General features: G+C 31.8%; 1 protein-coding gene across 3 annotated transcripts in view; it reads right to left on the bottom strand.

The window, feature by feature from the left end:
- Positions 1-216: 216 nt before the first annotated feature.
- Positions 217-15,158, bottom strand: part of LOC134694831 (BDNF/NT-3 growth factors receptor-like) — a 129,863-nt gene continuing 114,921 nt past the window's right edge. For all 3 annotated transcript variants that reach the window (XM_063555897.1, XM_063555899.1, XM_063555898.1), the window contains exons 5-9: positions 13,639-13,800; positions 11,062-11,180; positions 8,682-8,855; positions 4,636-4,794; positions 217-1,964 (exon numbers count right to left, since the gene is read on the bottom strand). In XM_063555897.1, the coding sequence (XP_063411967.1) occupies positions 1,752-1,964; positions 4,636-4,794; positions 8,682-8,855; positions 11,062-11,180; positions 13,639-13,800 (827 nt within the window). In that variant the 3' untranslated portion in view covers positions 217-1,751. The remainder of the gene's footprint in view (positions 1,965-4,635; positions 4,795-8,681; positions 8,856-11,061; positions 11,181-13,638; positions 13,801-15,158) is intronic.

Here is a 15,158-nt window from a genome sequence, read left to right as displayed (position 1 = left end):
TTTGGCATTTTATTGACGAATTTCCGTTTTGAGGTCGATAATTTTGTTATTTTTCGATTTACCTATGAATTTTGAATAAACTTTGTTTTGTCTTACAAAGTTTTATTATATAAATACAGTTCTTCTTTTTTTATATTTTTATCTCAGAGTTAAAATGTTATAGCTGCAGACCTAAAATGGTTCTATGTTTCATTATGTTCTCATCAGAATGGAATCTTTTAGCTCTTTATTTAAAAAGATTTAGTCTTTAAGGTGGTACCTAACACTACAGGGAGATAATTCTGTGAAATCAGCTAAACGTTTTAATTACCTTGTGTTGTTAAGAGAATATTAAGCTTCACAATGATCAAAATATATGTTTGTCAAACTGCTATATAAGCAGCGTAATTTTTTGATAAAACGGTTGGTTCATTTTTTTATTTTTTTTTATGATTTTGTCAAAGGGTCAAATTAAAAACTTTGTCAAAATTTTAAGAAAAATGAAACAATCCAAATTAATTTTAGTTAAAAGTGTTGTGTATCACCTTAAATGACCAAAGAACGTATGAATTTCAGGGGCTAAAAAACAACACAATACAAACCTATAAATAACAAAGGAAATACTACATTGAGTTTTCAATTGCAGTGGCTACTTTCATAATAAAAACATATATGAAAACAGGCCACATCAAACTGTCAAACATAAAACAGCTGTTTTGTATGTCGTTTATTAAAAATGAATGATTGGTTGATAGATTGTGTTCAGCGCCACTATTAGCTATATCACGACGGCAACTTTTTTTTATTAATTGGAGAAACCTGAATCTGCTTAGAGTACCAACATCTTGAGCAGGAAAAATTAAAATTATATTCAATTAGTTATCAATAAACACATGTTCGAATTCGGTATTCCCAACGGGTAAACAATACATAAATATAACAGTAAAGTTTCTATAAGTAAGAACTCATTTTTCAGTTAACCCTTTGATAAAACTGAATATACAGATTCGTAGCAGGAACAAATTGGTGTAAGGCTATCCATATGTGTGCATGGAGTTTTTTTCATCGGCATGTTACAATTGTTACACTTTATTACACAAGTTACAATGTGTTGCACATACAATGTTATATATGATGTGACAATGTATAACTCATGATATTATATATTTCTCATGTATAACAATATTGAGGACATGTTATAATATAAAACAGGAATAGCACATATTATTGTATAACACAAGTAATAACTTATTACAATGTATAACACTATTACATTGAGTAGTGTATGTTACAGTGTTAACACATGTTACATGTTACAATGTCAAAACATGGTACATGTTACAATGTCAACACATGTTAATGTTACAATGTAAATACATGAGACATGTTACACATTGTTAACACATGTCACAATATTAACATATGTCACAATGTTAACACTCGTTCCAATGTGAACAAATGTATTAATGTTAACGTTACAATGTAAATACATGTTACATGAGGCAATGTTAACACATGTCACAAGGTCAATACATGTTACAATATTAACACATGTTACAATGTTAACACATGTTACAATGGTAACACGTTACAATGTTAACACATGTTATGATACATAACACAGTTCTCTGTGTAACATTTAAGAGCACGTCTGTAATGTCCAAGAGAACGCATGACGATATAAATTCGTAAACCAATTACGTCATTGGATCTTTGTTAATGATTCCAATGTTTTACAAATAGGTAATGTTTTGATTTTCAAATAGCTGATTTCATGGATCGCTTTCACTGCTCAGAATCGGCCGATGATGATGAACGTTACGTAAAATTTCTTTGCTGAAATCAACTAAATGTTTGTGTATTTTTTGGTAAGGAATTCTTTCTTTTGGATTTTTCTTCCAGCACCCCAGCATTATATGATATATTGTCGATGGACACTCGTCTGGGCGTTGTAACATAATTCCTTCATCTAAAAAGCGAACAACCTACAAATTCAATAATAAACATATCATCCAAGAACATGAATAAATTACGAACAAAAGTTCTAATAAGTTGTATACAGTTTCAAACATTATTAGTGCTCCACAATTAATGGAGTAATATACAAGAAACTGAACTGATCTTTTGACGTTTTATGTGTCTAGATATTCATGAAATGTTTCAACACAGAAAAATGAATTTCAACGTATTACAAAAATTTTTAGGGCATTAATTACTGAAGACTCTTACTCAAATGCGTTAAACAATCTAAGCTGTATTGTGTTTTTTCCAAATTTCCTAGCATCTAAATCAATGTATTTGTTTTCTTCAAATCGATTTATTAGTTTTAAATAGCGGTATACTACTGTTGCATTTATTTATATACATGCATATATTAGTCATAAAACCAAATAATTCATTGTTTTTCTATTTGGCATGTTTGGTATGCAAATAATAAACAACCAACTTGCATTTTTGGGAAATAGTTGTAATTAGTTTAAATTAACCCAATTCAATAACATATTTGTATTTAAATATTTGAAAATACAATTGTTGTCAGCAAATGAAGTAATTGATCTGTGATAAATTTAGTCCTCACAATTTCAGAAGAAAACTTGGTATTTTATTTCCATCAATTTGTTTTACAGACAATTAACTAAAAGACTGCGCAAAACGAATCTCAGTTACAAACCCCATGTCTTTCATAAATGTGACCTACCGAATAATATTTTTTCACCGTATTTCTTATAACATGAGCAACACGACGGGTGCCAAATGTGGAGCATGATCTGCTTACCCTTCCGGAGCACCTGAGATCACCCCTAGTTTTTGGTTTGGTTCTTGTTTCTTATTCTTTAGTTTTAAATGTTGTGGCATGTGTACTATTGTTTGTCTGTTTTTCTTTTTCATTTTTTGCCATGGCGTTATCATTTTATTTTCGATTTATGAGTGTGACTATCCCTCTGGTATTTTTCGTCCCTCTTTTACTACTATTTGCAGAACAGGTCATATTTAAAATCCTTATAGCAAAACATTCAACAGAAACCTACGTTGTGGCTAATTAATTAGCCGTTTTGAAATTTAATAAACTCATCATAGATACCAGGACTTAATTTAGTATATACGCCAGACGCGTGTTTCGTCTACAAAAGACTCATCAGTGACGCTCGAATCCAAAAAAGTTCAAAAGGCAAAAAAGAGTACGAAGTTGAAGACCATGGAGGACCAAAAGTCCAAAGTTTTGCCAAATACAGTTAAGGTTATCTATGCCTGAGGTAGAAAAGCCTTAATATTTCAAAAAATTCTAAAATTTGTAAACAGTAAATTTATAAATTTAACCATACCAATGACAATTCATGTCAGCACAAAAAGAGCTGACTACTTGGCTTTTGAAACCCTCGGGGAAATAAATATCCACCAGCAGTGTCATCAACCCAGTGGTTGTAAATAAACTCATCATAGATACATGGACTAAATTTAGTATATACGCCAGACGCGCGTTTCGTCTACAAAAGACTCATCAGTGACGCTCGAATCCAAAAAAAATCAAAAGGTCAAATAAAGTACATGTTGAAGCGCATTGAGGACCAAAATTTCTATAAGTTTTGCCAATTACAACTAAGGTAATATATGCCTGAGGAAGAAAAGCCTTATTATTTCAAAAAATTTAAAAATTTGTTAACAGTAAATTTATAAATATAACCATATCAATGGTAGTTCATGTCAGCTCAAAAAGTGCTAACTACTGGGCTTGGGATACCCTCGAGGAAATAAATCTCCACCATCAGTGGCATCGACCCAGTGGTTGTAAAAAAACTCATCATAGATACCAGGACTAAATTAAGTATATACGCCACACGCGCGTTTCTTCTACAAAAGACGCATCAGTGACGCTCTAATCCAAATGAGCACTCTAATTTTTTTTTAAAAGCTTACACCAAAACGTGGTGATTGGTTTAAAACGTTCAAAACAATGGAAATTGAACCATTGACGTAATGTTATTTCCATTTCGGTGTACGAATAATGAGATTACTCATAGTCTTTTATTCACACAACAGATGATTATTACTAGATGATAGCAATTTAACAAGGACAACTAGACGTTTATTTACAAAAATTCGAATTGGTGACCATAGTTTGCTCATTGAGAAGGGCAGATATCTAAAAATACCTCGAGACAATAGAACCTGTCCAACTTGTAAAACCTTGAAAGAAGAAAATCACTTTCTCCTCAACTGTCAAATTAATGTAAAATAATGTTTTACGTATAAAACTTTTTAATGACATGTCAATAGATAATCCTATGTTTCCAAATCTATCTGATACTCAAAAACTAGTTATTCCTACTAAATCCTTCTAATATAAACCAAGTGAAAAAAACAGGTTCCTTTTTTAAACAGTCTTTAGAGCTAAGGACAGGGGACTCTTAGTTAGTTTTACTTGTATATATATATAGATATGTGTGTGTTCAATTCAGTTATTTTATTGTTGTTGTTAATTTTGATTATATCACAAGTATAATGTTACTTATATGACAAATAAAAGAATAATAATCAATTATTCACACAACAGATAATTATTACTAGATGATATCAATTTAACATGGACATTAATGTTATAATAAAGAGGAAAAAAATGTTATGTATTTGAATAAAAAGATATTTAATTTCACATACTTCTTCATTTGAATGGCCATAATATGGTTGTCTACCATAGCTGAATATTTCCCATAATACCACACCGAATGCCCATATATCGGACTCTGTTGTAAATCGTCCATACTTCATACTCTCCGGAGACATCCAACGCACAGGCAACATCCGGGACCCTCCAATCTGTAAAGAGAAGATTGTGATCTAGAAATATAACAACCAACGTACAGGCAACATCCGAGACCCTCCAATCTGTAAAGAGAAGATTGTGATCTAGAAATATAACGACCAACGTACTGGCAACATCCGAGACCCTCCAATCTGTAAAGAGAAGATTGTGATCTAGAAATATAACAACCAACGTACAAGCAACATCGACACCCTCCAATCTGTAAAGAGAAGATGGTGATATAGAAATATAGCAACAAACGTACAGGCAACATCCGAGACCCTCCAATCTGTAAAGAGAAGATTTCGATCTAGAAATATAACAACAAACGTACTGGCAACATTGTTGACCATCCAATATGTAAAAAGAAGTTTGTGATCAAGAAATAGACATCCAACGTACTTGCAATATCCGGGACCCTCCAATCTGTAAAGAGAAGATTGTGATCTAAAAATATAACGATCAACGTACTGGCAACATCCGAGACCCTCCAATCTGTAAAGAGAAGATTGTGATCTAGAAATATAACATCCAACGTACTGGCAACATCCGAGACCCTCCAATCTGTAAAGAGAATATTGTGATCTAGAAATATAACGACCAACGTACAGGCAACATCCTAGACCCTCCAATCTGTAAAGAGAAGACTGTGATCTAGAAATATAACGACCAACGTACTGGCAACATCCGAGACCCTCCAATCTGTAAAAAGAAGATTGTGATCTAGAAATATAACGACCAACGTACAGGCAACATCCGAGACCCTCCAATCTGTAAAGAGAAGATTGTGATCTAGAAATATAACGACCAACGTACTGGCAACATTCTTGACCATTCAATATGTAAAAAGAAGTTTGTGATCAAGAAATATACATCAAACATACTGGAAACATTCGTGACCCTCTAATGTATAAAAGAACATTGTAATTTAGAAATTAACATTGAACGTTCTGGCAACATTCGGGACTCTCCAATCTGTAAAAAGAAGATTGGGATCAACAAAATTAACATCTACAGTACTGGCAACATTCGTGACCCTCCAATCTGTAAAAGGAAGATTGGGACAAAAAAAATTAACATCCACAGTACTGGCAACATTCGTGACCCTACAATCTGTAAAAAAATTGGGATTAACAAAATTAACATCCAACGTCCTTGCAACATTCGTGACCCTACAATCTGTAAAAAAAAATGGAATCAACAAAATTAACATCCAACGTCCTGGCAACATTCGGAACCCTCCATTCTGTAAAAAGAAGATTGTGATCAAGTAATTAACAACCAAATTACTGGCAACATTCCAGACCCTCCAATCTGTAAAACAAATATTGTGATTAAGATATTAACATCCAACTTATTGGTAACATTCGTTACCCTTTCCTTCTGTAAAAAGATTGTAATCAAGAAATATAACATCAGTCCTCAGGCATAAGTATCATATGCAGTTTCTCGCTTTTATAAATTTCCTGTTTCAAAAATCTAAATTTGTTTTTATCCCATGAACAGATTACCTAAGCCGTATTAGGCACAACATTTTTGGAATTTTGGGTACTCAATGCCCTTAAACTTTGCACTTTGTTTAACTCTGTACCTTTTTTATCTGAGCGTCACCGATGAGTCGTATGTATACAAAACGCGCGTCTGGTGTATAAAATTATAATCCTGGTACCTTTGATAACTATTAACCACAAGTCCAACGGCATTGGATTGTAAAATTGCTTTCGGTCTTGTTTAACTTTTCTTTACATAGATATAGGAAGATGTAGTGTGAGTGTAAATGATAAAACTCTCCATCCAAATTACAAGTTATAAAAGTAAACCATTATATGTCAACAGAATCCAACTAAAATTTTCAAACTTTATGGACTCAGAATTTTACCGTGAATGCTGCAAATGTATTTTGAACAGGTTTCCTATTCAATAAAAATATCATTTGTTTAATAAAAGGAATCGATCCATAGTATTATTTCAACATGTTTTTCTATGAATAATATTTTTCACTATAAAACAGCCTATTAATCTATAAAAAAAAGTTAAAGCCACGATTAACCGTAACAAACATTTTAAAAATAACATATGTTACTCAAAAATAAATATGGAGTTATCTTTCTTTAACTAAGCGAATATTTTTTTTAAATTTCGTGTCAAATATCAACGAAGAGAACATGTCGAAGTGAGATATTGTTATGATAAATGTGCTGTGAATTGATATTATTATTTTGAATTTTATATACTAAGGCTTTTCTACCTCAGGGATAGATTACCTTAGCTGTATTTTGCAAAACTTTTCGTAAATTTGATCCTCAATGCTCTTCAAATTTGTACTTTATTTGTCATTTTAACTTTTTTGGATTCAAGCGTCACTGATGCACTGATAAGTCTTTTTTAGACGAAACGCGCGTCTGGCGTATATACTAAATTTAGTCCTGGTATCTATGATGAGTTTATTTTAATAGTAGGTAGATCTAGTGTAATGCCGAACATTTAAGTTATATTCTGTGCTTTGTTGAAAACTGTTTGCCAAACTGTTAAAAAATACATATATGGTATATAAAAAAACTTTAAAGATAGAGGATTACATTTTTGTACGCCTATTGTGCATTTCGTCTACATAATACTCTACAGTGAAGATCAATTAGAACAAACGTTAAAGGTCTGAATGAAGTACGAAGTTGAATAGCATTAGGGATACATAATTTGGAATGGTTTTGTAAATACCACTCCCAGGGTAAGAAAATCAATAGTTTTTCCACCGTTTCAAAGTTTTGTGAATAGTTTTCGTCTGTCCAGAATAATATTTCATATGAATACGCTTTACACCAATATCAAAAAAGGAAAACACGTCTAAAACGAAAGAATTATTGAAATGAAACGTTTAAATTTCGTGCATGTGAAGCTCTTACCTGGAGATACCTTCTCCGGGAAAGTTTAATCGAAAACATTTGCAAAATATTAATGAAAAAACATGCAATCACTTAAAAACAGGGAGTGACGTCACATTTAAGTATTGATTCAAGGCCTACGGTAAAAAAAAATCATGCGAGATGCCAGGCTTTTAATTCTGAATGTTTTTCCTCACACAATAGTTATCAGTGGCATTTGAACAAAATATAAAAAAGAAGATGTGGTATGATTGCCAATGAGACAACTATCCACAAAAGACCAAAATGACACAAACATTAACAATTATAGGTCACCGTACGGACTTCAACAATGAGCAAAGCCCATACCGCATATAGTCAGCTATAAAAGGCCCCGATAAGACAACGTAAAACAATTCAAACGAGAAAACTAACGGCCTCATTTATGTAAAAAAATGAGAGAAAAACAAATATGTAACACACAAACAAACGACAACCACTGAATAACACACAATTAGACAAAATTCAGAATATTTCAACAAGATGTACAAAATACACAAGGCAATCTAAATTTTGGGATTGAAAAAAGAAGTGTTTGGAATGATTCAACATTTTATATTCAATTTCTTTCCAAAAATAAACATGTCAATGATATAGCATGTCATACAAAATAACCTGATGAATCCTTCTGAAACTAAACTACCCCCAGCAGTGGCATTAACCCAGTGATGGTAAAAACAAACAAAACAGCGATGATACCAGACTGATAATTTTGTACTCCATACACAGGTTTTGTGCGCATAGGACTCATTAGTATCATTTTTTTTTAAAAGACAGTAAAAAGGTCAAATTAAAAAAGAAGACGAAGAGCTTAAACAAATAAAATTTCGGATAATTATGCAAAAGACGGCTTTTGTAATCTATGCATGGGTGACATACATCTGGCTCATTGATTTTTGATATTCATAAAGCTTTCGAAGAACACAATTTAGCTTGAAAGTTGCAGTTGAAAGTTGCAGTGATATACAAAGTTATCTTACCCTATAATAATCACACGTATACACATCACGTGCCATCCCAAAATCTGAGATTTTAACAACAAATCCTTCTCCAACTAAACAGTTCCGGGTTGCAAGGTCACGATGAACAAAATGTTTGGACGTCAGATAAGTCATTCCATTAGCAATCTGTGTAGAAATATCTATGAGGTCAGTCTGAAAAGATACAAAGGTTTATTGATAAATATGAGTGCCAATGAGACAACTCTCTATTCAAATAACAATTTATAAAAGTAAACCATTATAGGTCAAGGTACGGCCTTCAACACGGAGCCTTAGCTCACACCGATTACTTTTCTATGGTGACAAGTTAAAATATACAGTAGAACCTCATGTCATTGTTTTGTTGTACTTGGGTAAATTTGTGTATTCTTGTCTATAACATTTACTTTTATGCTTGGTCTATATGTCATTTTTGTGCTTCCTTGACACATGTTAAAATGAAAAAGGACTTAGGAAATGTTTGTATTTTTTTAGTGAGATTAGGATTATAGCACAATATTGATTTCTTTATTATTGACATTTTTACCTATAGTATGTCTGTTTGTTTTGTTAACGCATCGTTGTCAATATAATTGATTTGATGCGACTGTCATACAAGTGAGAGGTTTAGAGCTATAAACCAGGTTCAATCCATCGTTTTCTATGCCTGTACGAAGTCAGGAATATGACAGTTGTTATCCATTCGTTTGATGTGTTTGCGCTTTTGATTTTGTCATATGATCAATGACATTCCGTTTTGAATTTTCTTCGAAGTTCAGTATTTTTGTTAATTTACTTTTTACATTCAAGGTAATACTGTAAATAAAACTATTAAATCATGTTCATGTTCCATTGAAATGTTCAAAGTATGTCTGCATACAATATATTGTTCACTAATGACCCCCTACGGATCCATAGAGGGTTAGTAAAATTCATATGGATTTAATTCACGCTAGACTTTTTCTGCTGCGTTATGTTGAAAAATAAACAATGAAACACAACATCATCAATAGATGACGTTACCATTTACGCGTCATGAACCCTCTATGAAATTTACTATCCACCTACGGTCTCATAGGGGGCACCACGTGACGGCGTTAAACCAGTCACAACGTGATTTTTTACCAACGGTGCGATAAATTCAGCTGATGGATGACACCTTCGTTTGCCAGTTTCTTGTTCTTTTTAATTGTGACATATGATGTTAACTTCATAAAATGACTGCAGATTATGTTTCGCAACTGATTAATGATTGCTACATCTTTGGAATAAAACAGGTTAGAGGTATAGGGGGAGGGTTGAGATCTCACAAACATGTTTAACCCCGCCGCATTTTTGCGCCTGTCCCAAGTCAGGAGCCTCTGGCCTTTGTTAGTCTTGTATTATTTTTATTTTAGTTTCTTGTGTACAATTTGGAAATTAGTATGGTGTTCGTTATCACTGAACTAGTATATATTTGTTTAGGGGCCAGCTGAAGGACAATTCCGGGTGCGGGAATTTCTCGCTACATTGAAGACCTGTTGGTGACCTTCTGTTGTTGTTTTTTTATTTAGTCGGATTGTTGTCTCTTTGACACATTCCCCATTTCCATTCTCAATTCTATTATCTAAAAGAGTTTGACATTTAGAGATATTCACTTTGAATTTTTGTATCATTTTTAGAATTTGATTTCCTTTTGTTCTAAACTTAATATCATTAACAAATACATTTTTCATTTATGTGTATGGTCTTGTTTCCTCGTCATCTTTATAACCCAGAGAATGCGGAGAATGTAAAACAATATGCAGAAATACAATAATAGTATGTTTGATGAATGCAAAATTAAAACTATGCAATCATTAAAGAAAAGCTATTTCATATTCGTTCTCGCATTGATATAGAAGAGGGACGAAAGATACCAAAGGGACAGTCAAACTCATAAATCTAAAACAAACTGACAACGCCATGGCTAAAAATGAAAAAGACAAACAGAAAAACCATAGTACACATGACACAACATAGAAAACTAAAGAATAAACAACACGAACCCCACCAAAAACTAGGGGTGATCTCAGGTGGTCCGGAAGGGTAAGCAGATCCTGATATAGGTTCCATGATTATGATTCTTTTGATAGAAATACACGGTTTATTAACAGCATTAAACCTATCTTCGTTAACACTTTTTTCGTCTAGTAAATATTCATTACATGTTTTATAATATTTTGCGTAGATTCACAAAATTATCTGAAATTATCAGTGTAGTTATTAGAACACTACTATTCTATTTAAATGTTGTTTTTCATATACTTCATCATATATTCTTTTATATCTTGATCTTCATTTACTCTTTTAAATCCTGATTTTCATATATTCTTCAAAATCTTGATTTGCGTATTCTTACCTTTTCCAGTGTTATATCTCTGTCACTTGAGCGCATTGCTGGGTCGTTTCGTCTGAGCAAATCTGCCAAGTCTCCATGCACCATATATTCAAATACCATGTAAGGCGTTTCAGTCGGACCTTTAATGAAAAATAAACTTGCAGTAAAATGTTGAATAACAAAAAATACCAAACTAAGAAGAAAAGTTCAAAACAGAAGGTTTTTCATCAAATGGCCAAATTAAATCGTCAAACACATTGAACGAATGGAAAACAACTGTAAGATGCCTGACTAAGTACAGGCATTTTTAAAAGTTAAAATTAGTGGATTGAATCTGCTTTTATAACGCTAAACCTCTCACTTTGTACGACGATATAACACTATTGCAGAAAGTGATTCTGTGGTGAAGTCTTATTAGCAATCATGTCACATCTTATTTCTATACATTTGTAGAACCTATTAATTAAATTCATTATTAATTTGGTCTTGTCCTCAATATGTGTAACGATAAAACATGATTAACATTTAAGAAACGACAATGAATCATTCAATTAATGATGACTTGTGGGTAATTTCCAAATATGGACTTGTACGTATTTGTTCGACCAGTTTACTAATATATTATATAAGTTGTTGTCCAATCGTTTGATGTTTTTGTCATTTGATTTTGCCATGTGGTTACATGTAAGGACTTTCTGATTGAATTTTCCTCGGAGTTCTGTATTTTAGTAAAAGAAAATGATTTTGCAACCAAAGAAATCCGATTTTCCAGGGTGAAAATACGCATTGCTTGGTTATAAATTTTGACCCAAAACATGTTTTGTTAAAAGCGTTTGATTATAATGTGATCATTAATTCGCTTATAATTGACAATATTAAGTGAAGCATATCTTAATTTTGACAGTTCAATACGAAAAATGATATGCGATTTTTAAATCATTCCTGTAAATATGCATAGCCGTATTACTGAATTGTTCCGAAGATAATTAACTAGTTGTTTATCTGTTTGTTATTTTGTATTGAGATGTCAATTTCTTGTTTATTACTTGTCGCGGTTGTTAGGTGATAAATATATTTCTTGACAATCCAATTTTCTTGTCTTTTGTATGCAATTTATAGAGAGATGTTGTTTTTGGAGCCAATCTTTCATTTCTTAACCTATGACCCCTAAATATTTACTTGTCTCGTAGAAAAAACATTGATAAACGCAAAAACTTTGTTTATGATAAAGTTAAGGATAAATGTATTTTGCTGCAGTTGCATTTACTTAATGCCTTTCTGGCTTCTAAGATAATTATTTCACAAATATTAATGTTGTAACTAACAAGAAGTAAAATCACAAAAAAAACTGAACTTATAAAAAAAGAACTTATATGAAATTCAATTCGGAAAGTCCATTATGACATGGCAAAATTAAAATACAAAACGCATCAAAAACGAATGAACAACAACTGTCATATTCTTGACTTGGTACAGGCGTTTTCAAATATAGAAAATTGTGGATTAAACCTGGTTCAATAGCGCTAAGTATCATCAAATTCCGTTATATTTACAATGATGCGTTAACTAAGCAGACACAATAAATAAAATTGTCAAAATATGGGTACAGCAGTCATCATCGTGTAACAATTTTAAAAGGAGCAATATAACAGAACACAAAAACATCTATCTACAAACACATTCATTTATGTGTGTGTCTGGCGTCAGAAAACTTTATGCGTCACATATATTTTTTCAAGTTTTTATTATTTGATTGGTTTGTGTGTCTGACGTCAGAAAACTTTATACGTCACATATATTTGTTTAAGTTTTTATTATTTGATTGGTTTGTGTTTGCCTACACTTTTAATTGTGGTGACAATTTTGATTTGCGTAGGAAACTTGAATGCCCAGATAGTACCATATAAACAGTACCATATAAACTGACATTTTAAAAAGATGAAACTTTCAAAGATAACATAAACTGAACACGCTATTTCAAAAGCATGTTGCTACCATTTTAAATTTGTTAAATACTCAATTCACTTTCTGTATTTCAAAATTTGATACATATGGTATCTACAACAATGGACAGTTACAGGGAAATTGAAATACGATTCAAAGCAAAGCAAATGATACTTTACGAAAAATGAAAACATGTAACAGGTTATAATGTCATTCCATTTCAGCATTGTAAGAGAAAATGGAAAATCAAAAGAATGTGAAATTTGTAAACTCTGTTTGAAACAAAAATAACAATAGAATATCTCGATGTGCATGAAGAAAAACGAAAATGAATACCAATATCAGGGATAGATTCCTAAATCAATTTTAAAAATTATAACCAGAAACATACTGTATTAGATAGGAAATAGAAAAGAAAAAGCAAGGGATATGGGGTATCAATCCATCACACAAAATTAGTACATGCACAGCAGAACACATTAAGAAGTAGCAGCGCTTTTATTGCTGTACTTCATCTCAATGCTATAATGAACACTCTTATCTCACTGAAAGTGTAAGACTCCCCTATCACGAGCTTGAGCGAATTTTTTTTAGAAAACTAAATTGGATAGATAAACGTTTGGAATAAAAAGCATATATTTGTTTTGAACAAACCTCTTTGTATAATTCCTATCAGTTTCAATATATTTTCATGATCAAAGGCACTCATAATATCAACTTCCCGCTCAAAATCTTCCTTCACTTCGTTCGAGACGCCATCTTTTAAAATTTTAATGGCGACATACTCTCCTGCATCATTTTCTGCAAAGTTTTGACCTGAAATTAGAAATTTTAGATCCATTCATTAGCTGATTGATTTACGCACATAATCATTTATCTTATTTCACATAAAATCTTACAAACACAAATCTTAAATCAAGACTAGTTAAATATGACGTATGCAAACAATCTGAGTTTGTAAATTACTAATAAAAAGATCCTCAGACGTCGCACGATATAAAATGATAGTGAAGAAACAACTATTGAAACCAATGTTCATGCGTTTGGAGGATCAAAAGAAAGGGAAAATGTTAAGTTTTCTCGGGACAATAAAGTTCCTGAAATTGGTATTACCGTGGGTCCTTTCAATCGGCGAGCATTTATATGCTCTAGAAAAATTGAGTATTTCTTCTGTACATTTGTATGTATCACCTGTTTACAAGTTACCTTTTGATACTAAATGAATGTCAGGAATTTGTTTTATCATACCATATTTGTAAGTGTTAGATAAATACTCTTTTATATAGATGACTGTACGGTATTTTTTATTGTCCATAAAATGAAGTCCGCACAGTAACCTATATTGGCTTAAGACTACGTCATTTTGGATAATTGTTTCATTAGCAATCATACCACATCTCCTTATGGTATATTGTAAACATCAACAATAAATTCATTTTAACACGTGATGTGTTAATGACATCACGACAAACAGTAATAATGTAACTTGATGTACCAACTCGATAAGGTGCAGTTCTAGTTTGTGATTCGTTTATTGTCATTAAATTAAACCATGTATGATGGTCTAGACAGTGTTTACAGACTAGAGTATAACGTGTAAAAGTGAGAAAGAGAAAAAGGGCAAATAATATAACGAATGGAGGAAAAAGGCCAAATTCAAAAATGAACAATACAGAAACATGGGTTGTTTAAATATTATTATTTACAATATTTAATATTTATATAGCGCATTATCTAATTAGTCTAAGCGCATAACATAAAACAATCAATGCAGTTATAAAAAAAAAGAAAAAAGAAAAAAAAAGGTGTTAAACATTATAACAATCAATGAAGAATAACGGTGAACCTAGATGAAGAATACAAACAATTGGTATAAAAAGTTATATAGAAATGACGGACCCCAACCAGACCCTCATGTCTAGGCAATATTGATTTTATTTTAACTCTAATTTATATTAATTACCCTTAATGGTTCCTCGTTAGTTCGGTTCTAATCTTATTTGACCTCTATACGTTACAAACGTTGTCTTCTTTCCATTAAGTTTCCGCTTTTAGCAAATTATTATAATTAAACATTTTTTTACTGTAAATTATTACACTTAAAACATCTCGAAGCTAAAAATGGTAAATAATTTATTTGATGCAAAATTAATAAGACACCGATGGAAGTTGGT

Source organism: Mytilus trossulus, chromosome 13 (assembly GCF_036588685.1).
Source record: "Mytilus trossulus isolate FHL-02 chromosome 13, PNRI_Mtr1.1.1.hap1, whole genome shotgun sequence".
Taxonomy (NCBI): Eukaryota; Metazoa; Mollusca; class Bivalvia; order Mytilida; family Mytilidae; genus Mytilus; species Mytilus trossulus.
The sequence above is the reverse complement of the archived record's forward strand: the minus strand, read 5'-3'. Positions and strand labels throughout refer to the sequence as shown.